This window comes from Agelaius tricolor, unplaced genomic scaffold (genome assembly GCF_023055355.1).
Source record: "Agelaius tricolor isolate 1412-34295 unplaced genomic scaffold, bAgeTri1.0.p SCAF_34, whole genome shotgun sequence".
In the NCBI taxonomy this organism is placed as follows: Eukaryota; Metazoa; Chordata; class Aves; order Passeriformes; family Icteridae; genus Agelaius; species Agelaius tricolor.
Window position 1 is genome coordinate 4,606,681 of NW_027269294.1, and position 21,916 is coordinate 4,628,596.

General features: G+C 41.4%; 1 protein-coding gene across 1 annotated transcript in view; it reads left to right on the forward strand.

Annotated features, from left to right (window-relative positions):
- The window catches only part of AFG2A (AFG2 AAA ATPase homolog A), a 161,508-nt gene that overhangs the window by 13,384 nt on the left and 126,208 nt on the right, over positions 1 to 21,916 (forward strand). The window contains 2 exon segments of the mRNA XM_071452447.1: positions 7,217 to 7,371; positions 11,534 to 11,743. Coding sequence (XP_071308548.1) covers positions 7,217 to 7,371; positions 11,534 to 11,743 — 365 coding nt within the window.

Below are 21,916 nucleotides of genomic sequence, written 5' to 3' on the forward strand. Positions count from 1 at the left end.
GAAAGGAAGTATTTGCTTTGTGACTCTCAGAATTTATCTTGAACATCCTTGTTCATTACACATCATTTCAGTGTGCTGATATAAAACACTTGGGCTGTGATAAGATAGCATCATGAGGAGAGGAAGAACAAATGGCTTTGTTTAAATAGTGGTCACTCTGGCAAGAACATTGATTTGCTTCCAGTAAGGATGCTGCAACCACTGAGACTTTGAGACTTCTGTGAAAGAGGCACTGGTGACTTTGTTTTGCATCATAAATTCTTTAATTGCCTAAAAAAGGTATCACCCTGCTTAGCCTTTAGGATTAGAATGGTTTACTGGCTTGAGCTCTCTGTTACAAAAGAATCTTTGAGAAATAAGAGGTTGAGATGGATTTTTGACCAGTATGAATCAGCATTACTCTGCTGAATCTGTGAAGCCACTTTCCTAGGCATGTGATAATGGTCAACAGAGTCAATTGTTGGTCAACAGTTGTGAGTCTCGTGCTCATAACTTTGAGTCCTGTTGTTTGGAGATCTTGGCTGTGCTGTTCATTTGCCCATTTAATTATCCCTGCATTCTGGTGAATAATCCAGGGTGGTGAGGCTTTGTGCTGTTTAATCCATAATGATTTTATGTGGATATTAGATCTGTAAAGGCGTGATTTATTATTTATTTAGGAGCGTACTGTACTTAGCTTTTTGTTGGAGCTGAGAAATTTCCTGCTGTTTCTTCTACCCCCCCCAAAAAAAAGATTTTCTGCAGTCCACTTGCATTAAAAGTAAGAATTAATAATCAATCATCAACTGAAGGTCTGTCTGCTAGGATTTTTCTGGTTTTCCCTGTCATTGGTGGGGAAGAGAACTCCCCTGAAGCCCAGGAATGTCTCTTTGTTAGACCTGTGTGGCTTTTCCCCCCCAGCTCCTGCAGTTGTGGTAGCCTGGCCACCTGCAGGAAACATGAGCCGTGTGGGCTAATGTGATTAACAGTGCGGCTCTGTGCACCCCGAGGAGCAGCCCCTGACTGCTCTTTCAGCCAGACAAACGCTGCCTTCAGTCCCTGCCTTCCCAGCCTCCTATCTCCCATCGAGCTCTTCCTTTCAGCTCAGCCACTGCCCTGATCAAACAGCCCAGTGTTAGGGCATCAAGAAGATCCGGCCTTTCTTGAAGCCATAAAGATTCTGAACCTTTCCCAGCACTGTCTGGACCCGGGTTCTGCTGGGGGTGTGCAGCAAATGTAGATGTTTTTCTTGGATTGTACTGCTCAATGTAGGAATGTGGGCTTGAGGTGCTGTTGAAAATGCAGATTTTGACACAGGCAGTTGATGACCAAGGCAATGGGATTGTTTGTTTTGCAGGGTGGTTTTTGGTTTGCTTTCTAATTAACTGACTGCAGTTGCAGTGCTTCCCTTTTCCAATCTGTTTGACATGCTATAATTATTTTATTCCCTTATGGAATAGAGACTGAAAATACCAAGTCTCTGTTGTTATTTATTTATTAGTAGCAGGGACAAATATTGAAGCTATGCTGTTGCAAACAATCTGCTATTGCATTATCTAACTGAGTACTGGTTCCCATGTGACATTAAAAATGAGGTGGGAAAGGCTGCTTGCCTTTTTGTGAAAAGGTCATGTAGAAAATGTGGGAGTTTGGGGAATATTAATAACATATCTAGTCAGATGGTCAATATGAAAAAAAAGTGTTATGAAATTTTTGCAGAAAGGGCAGAATATTGGATTTTGAAATGCACCGAAAAGCACAGACATGATATAAAAGTCAAGATACAAATGAATTTTTGTACTGGGACAACTTGAGTTTTCTGGCACTGTGCTCCATCACTCTAATTTATGGTGTAAGGAGAGCAAGAAAATCTAATGCCCATGTTCAGTGTTAAGAGTGTGAAGTTGGTGCTGTGTTCTGTGGGGTTTAAGTCGGGTCCCTGAAGCACAGGGTGTTTCTAAACCGATGCACTTGCCTGAGCAAGTTAGGAGCAAGTGGGCCCTTGCTTGCACAAACACATGGCAGAGCAGTGTGGCTTTTTTGGCCTCTGTAACATGGATTTTAGGATTGTTTCTTCCAGCAGAAGCTTGGAATGATGGCTTTTCTGCAGAACTGGCTACATCTACAGCAATGCCGGTGCACGCTGTGTTGGTTTTTGGAGTTATTTTTTTCTTAAAGAAAATCTTTGCTCATTTTTTTTGTTTGTTTTGTAACACTACTTGATTTTTGGTTTTGCACGAGGAACATTGCACTCACTGCAGTCAGGGCATGTGAACTTTTGGTTTTCATCATAACTAATTTTAAGTGTGTGTTTATCTGAAACCTGCAGCTGATTGGATGATGGGATTGCTGACTTCATGCACACAGTTGTGGGTTGAGTGCTTAATAATCTGTTTAAAGCTCATCCCATTCTGCCTTCTGATATTTATATAAATAGGAAATAGGGATTATTTTTTCAGAAGAGTTGATCAATAGCTGTAACTAATTTTAAATGAACCTTCTTGGCAGATGTCACCATGTTCTTGCTTCTGCAGCTTGAGTGGTATGAAAGAAATTATGTTATTCATGTGTGGCAATGCAGTTAGTAGGCATTTGTATGTGGAATGACTGGTTACTATTGGGGGATACAGCTTAAACATTTTCAGGCAAAGTTTTCATAAGTCTCCTGCCTTTAATTTTTAGCTGTATCCCTTGCCAACATTCCTAATTACAATTAGACTGGGCAGTTAGCCATTAGCTGTTGCTTATTGTCTCTCTGCCCTTGCTGTTCTGGTAGCCTGGCAGTGCTTATTTTTCTCCTCACACACGTGTGCCCACCCTTAGGTACATTTATGTCTGGGAGCAGGCTAGGAACAGGCAGTCTGGTATTCCTTGTTTCCCTCTGTTGTCACAGAGCCGGGATAAATGACGTGTGTGTGTGCCTGATCTGTGAATAAACCGTTTCCTCTACGAAAGAAGTTCTGAAAATGCAGTTCCTCCTTCCTTCCTTCCTTGCCCTCCCCTGTCACACCTCTCAGCAGCTCCACAGACATGTTCCAGCAAATGTCAGGGCTCTTCAGGAAGGACTATAAATCGTGGATATAATCCCTGCAGTAGGTTAGTGCTCAGGTTAGCCCAGTGAACTTGCAATGTTATGGTTACAAGGGATTTAAGGGCATTATCTTTCCTGTGCAAACAGTGCATGGAAGTTCTTCAGGGATTTTCCCCATATAGCTCTGGCAGCTAAAGACAGATTGCAGAATATGGTTTTGAGAGCAAAAAGTCAAGGTTTTTGCTTCCTGACTTTTTTTCCCTAATGCAGTTTTATGTATGGGTTAAATTAAAAAAAAGTTTAAAATACATATTTAAACTGACTTTAACTTATATGAAGTGCTTTTTCTATGCATAAACCTGTTAAATTTTGAAGTGTAGTATGTAAAGATCTGGAAGTAGAGGAAGATGCCCCCTCCAGTGCCATAAGAAAGCTGGGGTCTTACCCATCCGTGCCCCTCTCTTGAGCATTCCACTGCCAGCCACGGGGCAGAGGATCACGTTGGATCTGACTGGGAGAAATGGTGTGTGTCTTCTGGGTTTGGCCAGAAGAATTTGGGAGGGAAATGCCAGATCAGCAGAGAAAGAAGAAACATCTACTCTTGTAAACAATCTTACAAGAAGATAACAATTTCTTTGAAGCTACTTAAAAATCCTGGTGTTGGGATTCTGGTGGAGTAAGTCCAGACAGGATGGATTTGCAAAAGGAATAGCTGATGGGCAGCAAAAGATGCATGATTAACCATTTTGTTGGGCTCAGTTTATTTCCTCAAGTGCTGTGTATATATTCTGTTTTGGAAACCTAAAGTATATATGTTGGTCATTCTGAGTGGCTGCTTCCTATTATTTACAGTGCTGTGTAATTATACACAGACTCTGACAAATAATAGCAGTGTCGTGGGATCTATTTTTAGGCTCAGCTATTTGTTATTATGACCTAATGTGCCAAAACTTAGCCAAGCTATGAGCAAGAAAATCTTACAGGCAGACAATGCTGTTGACCTTGTGCATAGCCTGGTACCAAAGAAGGATCATCTGTACCAGGACAGGGCGTTCTGCTGGGTTTTTCCCCTTTGTCCACTTGGTTTCCTCTGTTCTAGACAGACAGGATGAGTTGGTGAGGTAGAGCACACAGTTGCTGGGCTGGAACAAACTGTTTATTTTCCATTGTTTGTAATCATGCATGCCTTATTATGCTGCTCTTTTTTTTTTTTCCCTTTTCCTTTTTATTTTATTTAATTTTTTTTGTTTAAACCGGGGTTTTCCATTGCCACTTCACTGAGGATCGGTGTTGTTCACTGTCCCTTTGCTCAAAATAGATATCTTGTGCCTGTGTAAAGTGCCACTGACCCTTCAGCACTTGAGTCCTTCCTCCCCTCATGAAGGTCTGGAATAAAACAGGGAAAACCCACTCTCCCACTTCTGAGCCCACCCAGGCACTGCCAAAGGGGTTATTGGAAATCATTAACCCTGAAGAATGGAGTAACATCTGAAAAAACAGCAAGCAGAGCTGAAACAAGTGCTGTGCTCAGAGCCAGTTCACAGCAATGACATTGTGGTCAACCCAGAGCATTCCCATGTGGAAGACACCCAGGTGCCTGATGTTTTCCGAGGTGTTCCTATCTGTATCTGCATTATAACTTGTGTAGTGGTGAGCGTGGCTTTGCTCTAAGATTCCATCTCTTTTGCCTCTGCAGTGCTTCTGGCAGCAGGGTTTGCATCCTACCCTGCATTTCCTTACATTAAGTCCATCTTTCAGCATCTCGAGACAAGGATGTGTTTTCCTGCCTCTGGCAAGCCCCTGGCTGTATCCTTCTCCTGTTACTGAGGCTCCCTCCCCCACCCCTCTTGTTAGAGGTCAATCTGAAGTGCAGGAAAGAATGATTATGATAACAGGAGGAAACAGGAAGAATCATGCTTTCTTTTTCAATCTGTTTTTTATTATTGTTTTAATGTAAAACATTGTTTCAATTAAATGCTGACCTGTGCAGTGGCGTGTGCGTGCACATGCTGAAATGAATTCCGGCTTTGTTTGGAAAGCTGTGACCTCTTTATTCCTGTTCTGGATCAAGGCTGTTGCCTTTCAAACCCGCTGCTGAGGACTGAAATTTCACTCGTACTCCTCGTAAGCACTGGCTGTAACAAATCTTAAGAGCAGTGGTCTCCTTGGGCATTTTTATTTGGTGTTCTCTCTCAATTTTTAAAATAAACGTGCTTGGTTTTAAGACTTACTCATGTCAGGGAAAAAAAAAATAACCATGACATTTAAAATGCCTCAAATGAGTACTTGGTGGAGTAGTTATAGAAATAAGTGGATGTCTTCATCATTTACTTGCTTTCTCTATGCCTTAATTTTGTGTGATGTTATTTACTTGCATTTTTTTAAACTGAGATTCCCATGTGAATTGACTGCCCTGGAAGAAATTAGAAGACTGGACCCCAATGCCCACTCCCACCCCACTAAGTCTTAGCTGCAATGACACTGGAATAGTATGTTGAGTTTGTTATTTGTTTGGATAAAAATTTTAAATCTGGGGGGGGTGAATCTATGCTGTGTCATTTCAGTTGTTTGTTTTGGTTTTTCTTTGCTTAAAATGAACTTCTTTGGAGGAAGGAAGAAGTGGGTGAGAAATTTGCCTGAGTTGTTAAAATGAGTCAGTTACATTTTATACTTGTCCTCTGGTGACCAGATTTTCATTTTTCTCCTTGGCCTCATGGAATGTTTTTATTTATATATCTTATTAGTTTTGGATGTTCTGTGTAAGGGGAAACCTGAAATACAAACTTTTTTCCTTTCTGTTATTGTATTAAGAGCCTGCGTATTGGATGCAGGTGCTCCGACTCTGCCATAATTGGCACTTTATGGAGAGACACCAGCTGTACTGCTTCACAGGGGACGTATTATATCTCTTCACACATTGTATATATTGTAGGAAATGCAGAATTCCTGTCATTGTCAGAAACTTTGCATGTCTGCATCTACCAGTGCCTCTGCAGAGAAAAAAAAAGACAACAATCTGCTGAAAGTTAAAACCACGTCTATTTTCAGAAACGGCTTATCCCTTTTATTGTCCTTTCATGTAGCACTAATTGATGTTTTGTTTGGTTAAATATAGAAGAGACTTAACAAATGTTTGTCTTTTTATGGTCATGCAAGGTGAGCTGGTGTGGTATGAAGTGCTGCATTTGTTTTGGAACACATGGCAACAGATACTGCATATCTGGATGTGTGTGTACCTGCACATAAAATTATACTCATCACGGAATAATATACCAAAAAAAAAAAGTTTAACATTTTCAGTCACTGGACAGGTTTGGAAGCAGAAGCAATAAAACTCTAAATTATATTAGGCCTTAAAAGGGATAATTATAGAGAGGAAACAATCCTGCTTTTGGGCATCTTACACAACAGGAGCTTCAGTTGCTGTCTTGGGAATGCCTGGGAGCTGCCAGTGGTAGCTCTCGGCCCTGCCTGAGGAATATTGATGTATTGATGTGTGAGTAGGTGGGACTTGTGTGGTTTCTGAGGGATTGATTTATAGGAGGGAACTAGGAATTAGTATCAAGATTTATAGATGCTGTATGTGAGTGATTTGTCCAAACAAAAGAGTGGGTAAAAGCTCTGCCTGCTTTTGAAAAGTGTAATTGCTGAAGGGAACAAAGAGCTATTGAGTGTCACAGGGAATGTTTGTTCCATATCAAGAAAAATGCAGGTGTCTGGCATCTTATTATATGGGAAAATATGGTTCCAATGGAAGTTAAAGCAATCTCATCAGGTTTTTTTAAAAAGTTTTGAAGATACTGTCCTGATAATAGAGAGGTGGGTGAGGTTGTGGATTTCTTGTGAGCTGATTTAGCATGTCCTTGAATGTTCATTGTCCTGCTTCCTCTGTGGTTTAGAAATGTGTTCACATCAATGTATGGACATTTGGAGAGTTTCACCCCTGGGAAAAGGGGAACAAGGCTGTTTCATTCTGTCTTTTGGAACAGATAGAATTTATATTCTGTCTGTGGTTGTTAAATCCCCTTTTTTGTGCTCTCTTTTCAGAAATGTCTTGCGTGTTTTTTGACGTAGTTCAGGCCCAGCACTGAGACACTTTGGAGCATCACTTCCTTCCCAGTGCTGCAGTGTGTTTGTGTGTGGGACACTGTGCTCCTGAGAAGCAGGAGGAAGCCTACCTCTTTCCATGTTTCCTTGTTCCTCTAGGTTTGCGCGCGCTGCGGAGAGCGCTGGGGAAGAGGCCCGGCCTGTGGGACGCCGCCGTGGCTGGGTCAGTGATGATTGCCTTCAATGACTTCCTGCAGGGGATGAAGGATGTCAGGCCCAGCGCCATGAGGGAGGTGGCAATTGATGTGCCAAAAGTAAGTTGTTTTGTGCACTGCTGTGGCAGCATTGTCAGGGAATAAAGAGAGGAATTTCATGGAGTGGAAGCCTCAGGTTACTGGTGAATGTTATGCATCATCTTTCTGTTTGGGTGTTTGTTTATTTATTTATAATTGTGAAGAACCATTTGCAGAATGGTTCCTAATGCTCCAGGAAGAGTTTGGGAGTGCAGGATCGTATCTCCTGATCTCTAGTTTTTTATGCTGAGTGGATTAATGGGGTACAAATCTTCAGATGCATGCTCAAGGAAGGTCTGAAACAGCCATGGAAGCTGGAGCCTTTTGGGAAGCAGACACAAACTAAAGCAGAAACCAGCTGTTAGCATCTGCAACCGAAGTGCGTTGAAACAAAGCTGTGAACAGTTTGATTGCTCTGATTTTTATGTAAATGTGACCTGAATGTCTTGGGTGGTATTATATGGTTTTAAATGAAGGCAGAATTCGATGCTGTAGGCTGACTATGACTGCCAAACAGTCACCTGTCAGGTGACTCTCATTATATGAGCAGTTCATTTGGTGGTGCCAGGTTCATCTTTACCATGGTCACTGCCCTCTTAATTACATATTATAGTAGTTCAGGAGCAGACCCAGCATAAATTGGGCTGGGGAAGTGACCTGGTTTAAGGCAGGTCTGATCTGTGATAAGAAGATTGAGCAAAAGAATTTTCTGTTTAATCTGACTAAATCCCAATTCTGTGAGCAGTTGTGTTGATGTTCCTCAGCAGCTTCCCAAGCCCTGGAAGAAAACATTTATGTTTCATTGCATGAAAATGAGTCATTTGGGAATTAGATTGCACAACTGTAGACCCTTATTCCCAAACTTATAGGAATGGGAAATAAAATCCATGAACCGGATGCTGCACGCAGCCAGCTCGGATGTCACACTTGGCTTGCTAAGAGCCCATGCTGTGCAGGGTGGAATTGCCTGGGCTGGCCCCAAATAGCTTTTCCTGGAAATGGTGTCATGGCACCAATATCCTCAAGGCTAAGTGGCTCTGCTGAGAGCCAGAGTTACTGATTCTTGCCTTGCTTGTTGTGCTGCTGGGTTGTGGGCTCAGGTTGGTTGTTATTCCTTTGCTGTGCCTCTCAGGCACTCCAGTCCCTTTGGAGCCAGGTGGAATGCTGCCCAACAGCACAGCACAGGCAGGTAGAAGCAAGGAGTTGAGGTACTGCAGGAAATCTGCTCTCAATCCTGGTCAACCTACTCCTCAGGCTCCTCTTGTCCACTAAACCATCCTCCTAGTGATTGTTTTCCTTGATTGTCACTTGGTTTTATTTGTTAAAACATCCACTGAGTTATTGGAGTATTACTGGGATTCATTACTTTATTAACAGCATAGTGGAGATTATTTTTGTGCTGACAGGACCTGCATTTCCACAAAGCAATGCATATTCTCTGAAGATGTAGGGTAAATTTCAAGCCATCTGCTTGCTGCCTGGGCTGAGTTTAAAGTAGATTCTAAAGTAATTTGGGTGCAACAGATTTTGTGTCCTCTCATATCAATTACCAAAGGGAGGGAGTTTGGAACTAGATGATCTTTGGAGTCCATTCCATCTCAAAATATTCTGTGAATTCTGTAATTTAAAAAATCCTTGCTAAAAATAACTTCAAACACTAAATAAATTATAAGATGTGAGATTTTTTTTTTCCCAAAGAGAAGACAGGAATTTGAACTACATTAATAATAATCAGGTTTTTAGGTATTTGTTGCAGATACAGTACTCACTTGGCATCCCCCTTGGTGTGGATGGGCCTTTGGCCCATGTAGTTCCTTACAAGTAAAACCATTGACATACATGAGATTTTTTTGATTTTCAGCTTCGTTTTTTAGATGGTGGGGCTCTTTCATATTTCATTGCTTTGCAGTAGCCATGTGCCAATCAAATTACAAGAGTTCAAAGTAACTTCTGAATAAAGCCACAGTTCCTTTCTCTTGTGTCTGAATTGTGTTGGCTGTGACCAAGGCAAATGTAAAATCCTTGCTGCCTAGTTCTGTGTAGCATCTTGCCTTCCATTTTAAAGAGCCATTCTTGAACTTTGCTGTGTGTTACAACCTTTTTAGAAGGCTGCCTTTTGTAGAGCAAGAATTTAGGAGAAAGAGGATGCACATTATAAATCAGGAAGTTAATACTGCAGTTCTTTGGAGAGTTGCACTGCAGTTGCTGTTCTTCCCTCTCCTGTGGATCTTTATGAAATTTTTTTCAGAGAGTGCTGTGGGTTTTGCTTGCCTTTTTTTTTACTCCCTTTAGTGTAATTCAACACTCAGATTTGTGTCTTTGCAGGCAAAAGATTCTGGATAAGACATCCTTTGCCTGTCTGCTTTATTTCTTTATTACTGGTGCTTAATAACCTCTGGGGAGCTGCTGCTCTGCATCACACTCTGAGCTCTGTTGACCTGGGGAGAGTTCAAGATTGCAGCAGTAATGAAATGTTGGTGTAGCAGAGAGCTGCTTTTGTATGTGTGAGCCCAGCCCCAAGGCTAATCTCTAAAGCCATTTCCACAGTGACAGAACATCACACCTCATTGCTGGTGTTGCAAGACCTTTCCTTTGAGTTCCTGTGCAGGTGAGAGCAGTGTAACTATTGCTGCTGGACTGTTCCCCAACCTCTCTCCCCTCCCTTTTCCCCCCCTACACTTGTCTCTCTCCTTTTGAAATGAAGACAAGTTTGTTCTGTTTAGAATTCACCAGATTGTGAAGGTAGTGGTTTATTAGCTATTTTTGCTTTTAATACTATTGCTGCACCAGTTCCTCACCTTATACTGTCAGAATTTAAATTGTAGGCAAAGTCAGAATAAGTCTCCAGATTGCTGAAAACAACCTTCATGTAAGGTGACCTCACTGCACTTTTCTGTACAATTCTGTCACTTGTAGTGGGTCTGAAAAATCACTTGAATGATGTCAGACTGATATTCAGAAGACTGAATATTTGCAGAGGGTAAATGACTGAATATTTAAGAGAGTACAAGTAACATTTAAGTGTTTTCTCCCTGACTTTTTATGTGCATATAAAGTACTGCTAATAGATCTTGCCTTCTGTTGCTGAAACTTAGAGGGAATTCATGATGGCCTAATTAATTTCAAGATGCTCTTGTTCATGTTTGTCAAAATCTTGGTCTAGATAGAAAGACATGATGACTAGTCCATACTTTGCCAGGTATGAGTAAGGATTGATACTGAAAAAAGGAGAACAACCTTATGTTGTCTTCTGCCCTCAGAAAAAGTTGTCCAAGAGTGTCAGATTTAGTTCTGTGCAGTTACAAAGCTTCTACATAGAATCAAGAGCTGTAGGGGTAGGTAATACATCTTTTTAAATGACATTAAAGTCACTATGTGACTATGAATAGCCACACTATTTCATATCTGACTCATTAACACAAACTTTTGTTATGTTTGCTGTTTGCTCTCTGCTCTCTTTGTAATTTTCTTTTACGTTGAAATCTGACAATCTAAGAGAAATTTTATTTGATTTGAAGTTTGCTTGGTCTTAAATAAAAGTGTTTGCACCACATCCAAATGCTTTTTTTATCCACTTCAATAGCAGACTGAATTAACTTTCTCAAGGACTGTCTACTTCCGGTTTCCACTCCTTGTCCTGGCATCAGGGGAAAATAAGGACAAACCAAGGGTGACTCCAGGTTTCAGCTTGGGGGAAAGGCAATACCTCACCTCTCAGCAGCACTCTGCTTGCTTTTCACATGTAACTCACTTTCCAGAGCTGAAGGATGATTTACGTTGAACAAATTTCTGGAAGAGTGTTTTAAGGCAGAAGATCATTTGATTTAGGTGTGCCTTGACATGTTTAATATTTGAAGTGAATGGGAGTGGATGGTGACCAGAGGAAGAGCAGGCTGGGAGGATGTGGAGAAAAGTCTCAGGCTTGTTGACTGCCATGTAGGAAGAGGTGTGGCAGGTTTTAGGTCTGTCTGCTTTTTTGGTAGGACATAACACATGCCTTTATGTATTCCTGACAAGCCTGTCTTGTGCTTCTTGTTTAATAAAGGCTTTTTGAAGAAGTGACTCATTGAAAACAACTTCATTAAAGAACCAGTACACATTCTACAGAGCATTTTTGTTTTGTTTACTTTTTTAATAGTTCTGCTCCATGGTCTGAATTCAGCACAAATGCTCTGTTCTGCAGGTATCTTGGTCAGACATAGGAGGACTAGAAGATGTCAAGCTGAAGTTGAAGCAAGCAGTGGAATGGCCTCTCAAACATCCAGAGTCCTTCATCCGAATGGGGATCCAGCCTCCCAAGGGTGTCCTGCTTTATGGACCTCCTGGGTGCTCAAAAACCATGATAGCAAAAGCTTTGGCTCATGAGAGTGGCCTCAACTTCTTGGCAGTGAAGGTAGGCCATTCACACTCACATTTTCTTAACTCCTCCATAACAACTGATGGTTTACCACTTACCAGTGTTAAAATCCAGTGGCTCATAATGTTTCTGTTCCCTGTATATGCTCCTGCTAATGCCTTGTGAATATTAAGTAAGTTTGTGTTTTCTTGTATGCTGTTAAAAGAATTGTTATTTATTTTCTCATAGCACAGATATGGGATGGATGGGTAAGCTGTGGAGTGGGGTCTTAAATATTGGCATTGTCTAAAGTCTTTCCAGAAGTGGCAACAGTATTTATACTGCAATTAAAGCAATGTAAATGAAAGGTGACTCTGGATAGTGGATAGCTGCTGTTACTGTAGTAATTACTTGCATGCATGGAAATGTCATCTAATCTCTTACATTCCTTTTCATTCCTCAGGAAGGTCACTTTCTTTATCTCACTGTTCGTGTTTCATTACAGATTTTTTCTTGTCCTCTTTGCCTTTTTTCCTGGGGAAGTAGTTCTACTTCCATCAGTTTTCAGAAAGCTTGAAAAATCAGTTATATCTTGAATACTCTTGTATAAATAGGATATTCTCTCAGCGTTAAGGAACACTTAGTATAGAAAAATTTTGGATTTCGTTGCCTATGAATCAGTGTAATTGATCACTGTGGGTTGTATGGAAAACACATGAATGGAAGTTATTTAATAATAATACTGAGCTTCACTGCATAGGAAAGAAAAAAAAAAGATAGCAGAGTGATTCCACATGGGGTAGTCTTGCAGCTGTGTCAGAATGTTAATGAAGTGCAAGAAAAAACATTTGTTTAAGTATTTTGAAAGTATCTCCTCCTCAGCAGTAAGATCACGTCCCCTTCTCTGTTGACCATCTCTTGACTCACAAAGCCTCCTGTGTTAGTTTGCACACAGCTTCCTCCTCCTCCCATCCTTTCAGGCACGCTGTGGATCCTCTCTGGGAGCAGAGGCAGTTGTGTTGACCCTGAAGCCAGCAGCCCTTCACTGCCCGGGCTCCCTGGGATTACAGGCAGGGTCACAGTCACATCAACAAGGGCAGCCTTGGAAACCTCAGCCCTTAAGAAACACTACCTTTACTGCCTCTTCCATAAACACAAAGTAGTTCTTTGTGCTCCAGAGTTACTGGTAAACAAGGTAACCTTTTCCTCCGCCTCTGCTTAAAAGAAAACATTCCTCTTTGTCTCACCCTAAGCACTGGTGCCTGGGAGGGTGGGGAAAGAAGGTAGCAGTCTGGAAAAAAGAAAATCAGTTGAAAATGGGTGTTGTTGCTGTCTTGTATCCCTCAATCATGGCACCATCAGATAGTTTTACTGATGCAGTTAATTGTCTGAGAGTGAAGGGTGGCTCATGCTGACCAGGAGGTATCCAAAGCTGCAGTGTACAGTAATGCAGCGTTTTTCCATGGTGCAGTTCTGCACGTGCAACATTCCCCATCATTGACAAGCTGCAGAAGTGTCTGGCTCTAGGAAATTGCCTCTGATTCCCAGTTGGTTTAAATCCCCTGGCCTGGAATTGGTCAAATATTCAATGTACAGATGTTTCAAGAAGCACATCTCTGGAGCAGGTCCAACCTTGGACATGTTGACTCCAGGAAGGGAACATAGACCACTTTCTCTAACTTCACATTTGTTTCCTGGACAGAAAAAGGCAACATCCATCATGTACTAAATGTGTTAAACATCGTCTGTAGCACTTTTTCAAGCGCAACAGGCATGAATTAATTTCCACTGCAAGTGTTCCTGCAATAAATCCGAAGATGAGTATGTGGGGTTTTGGTTTGTTTTGTTGGGGTGTTTTTGAGAGGGGATTTTTCTTTTCTTGCTTATAGCCCTATTAATTTTCCCCTTCCTCTACATTATGTCTTGGATATCCATCCCTGGAACCGACATCAGGCATTTTGAAACAAAAGTGCAATTCTTGATGATTTACTTTTCAGACTTGCATTTTCCTTCCATTCTCTCTGGAGTAAGTAATTCTGATGAGAAGTGTCTGCTGTACAGCTTGTAGGATACTCTTTTGGGATAGTGCAGAGGGCAGAGGTTCTTGGGCCCTTCTGGAGCAGGGGCTGCAGGCAGGAGGCACAGCTCTGGATGCTGCCTCTCCCTTTGGCTGTGGAGCCTGAGAGGAGATGGGTTCTGTTGCATGCAGTGCTTGCTTGGTTCGGTGATTTTTGGAAGGCTGGACCTATTGTGTCTGCACAGTGCATTTAAGAGCCACGAGCACAGTAAGTCCCAGCTCCCTCCCATCAGTGCTGGATGTGCTGTCCTTGTCTGAGCTGGCTGTCTGTCCTGCTTCAGTGCAGCAGGTATTGCCCCAGCCTGCCTCCAGGCAGGCTTTGTTTGCCAGATGTGCCTGTGCAGTTTGGACAGCTGACTGTTCAGTGAGACGTTTCAGCTGGGTTGTGAGCAAACTGTTCGAATGCGACCTTTCCGTCTGTCTTGGGCATGGGGAGCTGTCACAAGGCAGCCTCTGGCCCATGTCTGACTGGCCTCTCGTGGGGTTTGGGAGATGGGCTGAGTCTCCATGTCATTTCTGGGCAGAGGAGCTGAAGAAAATAACGTGATAACAGATGTTTGACCTTGCATCCTGTTCTCTCCTGAAATCTATTGTGAGGTTTGAATGGTTAGTGTTACAATGAATGTTGCCTTTTTGTAAACAGGCTCTTTGATACTTTGCCAAAAACTTTTTATAGCTGTATTTGCACCAAGATTGGTGACCTTTTGCTTTTCCAGAGCAAAGCAGCTTGTTGGTTGGTTTGTTTTACAAAGCAATCTTGCATATAATTCCTAGGGGGAATAGTTTATTTTTGTTCCTTCTCTAGACTTTCTTTGTCTCTAATACAATGTATCTGCTAAATTTACTGGTGGGGGAGGTTGTCAGCTACTTTCCAGGGGATGGCTCTTCCTGCTCCTTCCCGCCAACCCCTTTTTCTAAATCTCTTGTAGCATTGGGGCTTTTCAGGGTTTTAGTGGTCATCTGGATTATTCCCCCCTCCAAATTTCTATTACACAAAAAGCAACTGAATTGTTCTCAGCTGCTTGGAGATTTTTCAATGTTTTGCACTCATGGATACAAGTGAGTGTAAGACTGCGCGAAGGAATGGATTAGGATCATTTTTTCATTCTGCAGGATTGAACATCAGTCTTGACTTATCAGCAGCTGTTGATCTGACTGACTGCTTGTTTCAGTCAGCCTTCTCTGCACTTTGTCTTTCACAATCTTCTTGTGCTTGTACCAAAGTTTTTAATTTTCTTCTGAAATGTGTTTTAAGCATTTTTTGTGCTAGTAAGAAAAACCCCTTATATTCAGGTATTGGACCTATCCTATACGAATATGATGGGGATATAATTTTCAGCTTCTGCCAGGCTGATGATACCTTGCTGTTATATACAACCTGTCTCCCTGACATTTTTGCTTTATATGTCATCTAGCTTTCTGAAACTGAGCATGAAGGAAATTAAATCCTTTGTCACTGTATTCCCTATTTGACTGTTTGACTATTTATGTCGTAGGTATTTCTGTGGACTGTTTTGACAGTTCCTACACTTAGGATCAGTTTTGACTAGCTGGTTTTTTTGAGCTATATTTTTGTGAGACCACTAGGATTTTTGTGGTGATATTATATTTTTGGAAGAAACTTGCCTGGCTTGCTATATGGCATAGATAATTTCTATGCATTTGTCTTGCATCTTAGTTTATTTAGACATGTTACGACTGCCCTCTTGGATTTTAAAATTTTTTAAATTTTATTTTTAGGAAATCCTGTGTCATTGTGTTGTGCTAAGAATCAAATGAGTATTACTTTTCCTTATGTATTTTCTGTGGTTTTTCTGGGAAGCGATTTGCAGAGAGTCTGTGTGGAATCCTTTTCCCCCTCCTATTATTGTGCTATTTAGGTCATTAACTTTACTACCAAATAAAAAAACCATTGAGCTTTTTTTGGTTTTAACTTATTTCAGAATGAACACTGGAGTCTGCTCTTAAGATGTCAGGCTGGGAGGTACCATCAGGATACACATCCAGATAAATTCTATCACCCAGCTGTGATGGTCTGATCCATGGGGAATTGGAGTTCTGTTTTCTGTCCAACAAGCAGATTACCTGAGTTTATAAGATATATAGCAAGAAAAATTATGTAACTTCTCTATGCTTGTGCAGGTTTTAGATACATCGTTTTTCCTCTTGATGCTTAGTGCTTTTTAATGTTTGTCTGTTTAAAATCAAAAGTAAGGCCAAGCCTCACTTAGGGGTAGTGACAAAAACCAGTTTAAATTTTAAAAAATTAAATGCCTTGCAGTTCAGCTAAGCGAGGCACAGTAATTTTTGTAATTTTTGTAAATAGGATGAAGCAATACTTGAAAAATCCCCACCACACAACACAAAGAAAACCAAATCCACCTGTGACAGTAAGGAGTGTTTAAGGATGTCAGCACTGAGCAAACTACTGGTACAGATGATGTGAGCTATACTGTTCTTAAACTTGAATTTAAAACATTCGTTAGGAGATCCAACTACAGTGTGATTTTTTTTTTTTAAAAAAGAGAAAATATTCCTGACCTTTTATTTGCTGTTACTTAAGAGCTTGGGCTGAAGCAATCTTTTCTTTTTGAAATGAGCAGTAATTACAAAAATATACAGAGTTCCCAGGGCTGTGACTTCACCTTGGCTTGGTTTGGCTTCCTGTATCACCCAGGCGATGCTTTTGTACCACTCCCCGTGCTTGACATGTGCTTAAGCTTAGTTTGTCATCTGGGTCAATTATGTCAAAATATTTTCCAATTCAAGTTTCCTCTGCTTTTCCCTTCAGCTCTTGGCTGTGGCAGCTCCCACAGATTAATGAGGCTTGGAAAGGTCGACTGCTTTGCTTTGTGAAGAGCTGTCACTGAGTTTTGGGGAGATAGCTTAGTCTTTTGATGGGGATTTCAGTGAGCAGAAGCCTGTAAGTAGTTTAAAAGCAAGGCATTTAAGATGAAAAATGCAGAGGCCTTGTGGCTTTATGAGAAATTTTGGCAAACATTTGATAAAATTTCTAAAAGGATCCACAGTAACACATTTATGACAACTTGTTAGTTAATTAGCAGATTAGTAAAATTAATAGTAAAAATAACTCTGTTTGTAAAATTGGACGTTTTTTACTAGGGATAACAAGTTGAGATACTTTGATGAGCTCTTTTAATCCTCAAGCTTTCTGCATATTGTACTCTACTAAAAAGCATTCATCCATTCTTACCATAAGCTTACCAAAAGTGAAGATACAGGCAGAAAATGGTTAAATATGATCCCTATCTCTTTGTCCCTTCTCAATTACCTTGCAAATTTATTTTTTATTAGGACTTTGTTTCTTTCTCTCTCTTCAAGTTACCAGTGGAGGAATGGAGTATTGCTGGAGGTGTGAAGTCTCAGCAAATAGGTTTTGCAGCAGGGGTGGCTCATTTTGTGTGGTTTTGCTGTGTGATTTTTGATCCTGCATGCATCCTGCCCTGATGATGCCAGAGGCACTCCAAAGGCACTGGTGCATGCAGTGAGTGTAATTCAATGTTTCCAGTCAGCTCATTCTGCAGTGCAAATCCTGGCTTCTGTTTTATGTAAAGAAGCCTCAGAAGATTGTCACTGGAGTTTGCTGGTCAAGACAAATGGCAAACGAGTGGACTCTGAGGCATGGCAATAAAGAAAACTGGATATTATAGTTGCCTTTGCAGTCTTACCATGGTGCTTATAGCAACTTCACTGCAGGGATTGGGGATAACAAGGTTTTGCCAGTTTGCTCCCTTACATACTTTGGAGCCCACAAACACCTGCTGAAATTGAAGTTTTTCAAACCCCAGACAGGTGTCAACAAGTTTTTAATGTCCTCTGGAATGCAGGGCAGAGGGAAAGGAAGTGATTAAAATGGTGCATGGTGCTCAACCTGGGGTTTCCATGTGCTGAGAAGCTGGGAGTGATGCAGGTGAAATCTTGAAGGAGCCCTGGAAGAGAAGAAGCAGGCTTTATTCTTAACAAGCAAATAGAATGCCTTTTCTGAGCAAATATTTTTCTGTGTAACCAATTACCAAATCACACATGTACAGCCTCTGCCTTAGAAAGAACCTTACTGTTAAAATAAGGGAAGTTTCAGAGTTGATCTTGTTAACTCGCTTCCCTGCAGCCACCCTGAGTCATTGCTGCTTTGGTTGGACTGTGGGAGGGATGGAATAGCCTTTTGCCATGAAGATTACAGTGCCAAAGGACTCAATAACTGATTTCTGAGTCTCTTCAGTGTTGTTAGGGTAGAGCATAAGGCTGAGAGAATTGAGATTGTTCAATCTGGAGAAGAGAAGGCTTAGGAGTGACCTAATTGTGGCCTTCCAGAACCTAAACAGGGCCTACAAGAAAGATGGAGAGAGACTTTTTCCAAGACCATGATTCCAAGAGCAGGATAAGGGAGAATGGTTTTAGAGTAGATTTAGATTAGATGGATTAGGAAAAATTCTTTACTGTGAGGGTGGTGAGGCAGTGGCACACAAAGAAATTGTGGATTACCCATCCCTGGGTAATGGATGTGGATTACCCATCCCTGGATGAGGCTCTGAGCAACGTGGCCTGGCCCATGGCAGGGAGCTAAATGATCTTTAAGGACTCTTCCAACCTGGGCCATTCTGTGCTTCCATGACTCTATCTCACCTTCAGTGTCCAAACTGGAAAGAATTAAAAAAATATGCTGGTTTTAATTCTATGAGGGGTATATTGCTGGGGTGGGATCAAACTTTGCTCCTCTGAGCTGGATGTCTAAGCTTCCCTGCAGTCTTAAAAGAAATTAGCACGTGGCACCTGAGAGGTGAACATCTGTCTGCCCAAATCAGTTCATGTGAATGTCTAATTCAGATGGCAGTGTGTGACTGTGGGCACTGAACATTGCCCTAGGAACACAGTGTGAATGTTTGAAAAAGAATTTTGGCACCTCTGTCCTTTTTTTTTGTTCTTTTCTGAGATTCACAATACAGAGCTCAGTTTCTAGAGACATCATTTGAAATTAGATATTAAATATGACTGATACTTTAATGTCTGATCATTTCTGCTTTGAATATGCCAAAGAAGGAATTGTGCATTATCTTGTAGTAATAATCTAGAGCAGTAATCTATTGGATGTGATATAAACTTTCTAGTTGGCTCTTTAGGACATAGGAATTGTACGCTGTGGCTAGCACAGTTTAATGTGTCTGTGTAAGAGCCCAGAACCTGTATGTGAGATTATCTGGGTATTTCTGAAGAGTCTAGACTGAGCTGTGTGCTGGAGACATCTGGAGCTGTGCCCTTGTGACTCAGAAAGCTTAAGTGCATTACTTGCCTGATTGTCAAAAGAGGGAAAAAGAAAACATGTAAGAGAAATCACTGACTCAATTTCCTACCCAAATGGTGGAGAAAATCTGCAAGTCGTCTTAAGCCCTGCTCAGAAAAATGGCTGATACTCTTTAACTTGAGGGGTAGAAGATGTCCCTCTTGCAGTTTAAAAATGCTTTGAGAACTTCTGTCAAAACCATGTGTGCACAAGCTTATCTCATGTTGCTGCATGTATACAAGGGTTTTATCTTCTGTGCAGTTAACCTTTGAGAGTTAATTCTGATAATATTTTAAATGCAAGAAATTTTGTTTTTTTATTAAAATAAAATAGAAATTAAAATTCATCCAATCCAGACCATAAGCAAGTAGAAGGTTTCATGATGCACGGGGATATATCTTGTAAGTGGGGATGGAATAGTCTTTAGGCAGAGCATGCCTGGAAACTCTCTCTGCTTTGAGGCTGAATAAAGAAACCTCAGCAGTATCCAGTGGGCCTGAATTGGCAGATTTTTTACTGTCAGTCTGGACTCCAGCTCACAAATGCTTATATGCATGGCTAAGCTACAACTACTTCTGCCAATTTTCTGCTCCAAATCTTTTGCTGGTTTTGGAGTCCCTGTGCAAATGTCCACAAGAAACAGGCTTTATTTCTTCATGTCTGCTTGTATGGAAGATGACTTGTTGCAGATCAGAGCAGAGCTGTGCAGCATTAAACTGGCCCATTTTTTACTAGTACCTCTTGGTCAGTCTATCAACAGCTCTAAAAAGCTTTTAAAAAGAATCCATATGCTCACCCCTTGGCCAGAAATTATCTTTTAACAAATGTCAGCTAAGTCAAGCTCTTGTCATTTGATTTTTAAAGCATTTAGAAAAGCACTGAAAAATAAAATAAAAAAAACCCTCCTGGTATTTTTTTAGTGGCCTCCAAAGTCTGCTAAAGGTGAGCTTTGTGAAAATGAGAAGCTGTATCACCTGCCAGCAGGTGACTTTGTGTTGGCCTGCAAGACTGCCTGTCCTGCAGATTTGTTTTTCAAATAAGAGCTGCCATCAGTCTGAGCTAAAGGACAGCACAGGTGCAGACAGGGTAAGGCAAAGGCTCAGCTCAGGTGGGACCAGAGCTCACCCAGCTCATTTGCTACCTCCAGCTGCTTTGAACATTTCTAGTTTTTGTGTTGTGCTTTTCAGTGTTTGCATGATTGAATTGTACAGCAATTCCTCCTCTTCTGTGTGTGCTTTGTCTTACTTTGGAGCCTTTTCTTTTCTTGCCATGGACAATAAGGATTCTGAGCTGCTCGCAGGAAAAAACGTGACACTCAAATGGAGTTCTGCTATCCCTCACGAAGGGTGAACTAGGAGACTTTCAAATAAATTTTCATGAAAATTCTCCACAAAGAGGCACAGCTCATTAACATGTAGTGGTCTTTCACCTGGAGTTGCTGTTTAATGAAGAGAAAAATGGAGAAAAACTTCATGTCGAAGCTTACAGCAAAAAGTTACATTCAAAATAATTCTCTTTGAAACATTGTAAATGGTATTTATTGCTTTGATGTTGCCTTCATCATATTTTAATGCTTAATTAAAAATAAAACTACAAGCATCTGAAATTACATTGTACCTTAAAGCTCAAATAGGGTAGTTTTGGGGTTGTTTTTTTTGCTGAGACAAAAGAAAATGTCAGGCTGTTTGATGTTGGGTCACAGGAGAGGAGCACACCATTGGCACAGATTTGTGTGATGTTGGTTTCCATGGGAATACTGATGTGAATGAAGATTACTTATGGGAATAAGGGCATGAAAGGGAAGCTCCACAGGCTCCAAGGAAAAGTTAGTGAGAGAAATCTATAATTGTGGGTAGAGTCTGCAGTGGTTTCTCATTGTGACAGAGAGCTGGATGGAAAGAGAGGACTCTGCTCTCATTCCTTAAGGATTTGTCAGGGCTGTGCTATCGGATTCCTCATCTGCCCTGGACGTGATGAAGGACAAGGGCCCAGAGCAGCTGGGCTGTCTCTGAGCTGCAGTCTGGCCCTCACTGACTGCTCCACGCTCCTCATGGGTGATGTCAGTAGCAGCAAAAGGCTTTGTGCTTCTCTCTCTCACCTTGTTTTCTGTGCTTCTCTTCTCACCCTGTTTTTCCCTTCTGTCTTTCCTGCGTTCCTCAGTTTTGTGTGTGAATAATTCTGTTTCCACACAGGTACCCACCAGACTCCAATTTTGCAGTCATTGGAGGACTCCAGGTGCCACTTTAGCTGCCACAGCAGTTGCTTTAAGAAAGAAAACAATGCTAATTGTATAATTGACCTTTCCTACAGGCAAGGCACACACTGCTGGCCCTATCAACTCTTACAGTGTGGCTTTGGCCTGGGTGGTGCTCTAGGTCTGGCTGCTGCACTCACCTGGTCCTTTGGATAAAGGACAACTCTTTGAACTGAAAGAAATAAAAATGGTGTCTGTGCCTGGATGCTTTGCTGATATCAGATAACTTGTGCTTTGCTTTTCAGAGGATATTATTTTTTACCCCTACATGAGCACAGGTGTTTTCAGTGTCAAGGTAAAGTCAGTGCATTAACTGTTACTGCAGGAATGAAAATGAGCATGGAGAGGGAAGCCTGCAAAAACCAGTGTGCTGCATTTTTAGAGTGATGAATCTCTATTCCACCAACCTGGGAACAAAGTCCAGATGGTCCCATTCAAAGAGGGCTTGTAACAGAGGCTCTGTCATTGCCAGTGCATATATGTGTGTCTGCCACACATTCTTAATTGTGGCATACCTGCTGTTAAAGCTGCCCTGTGCTCTGGGCTGAGTGTTACCTGAAGGCACCCACAGCTGGGAGGAGGTGGTTCAGCTTTCTGACT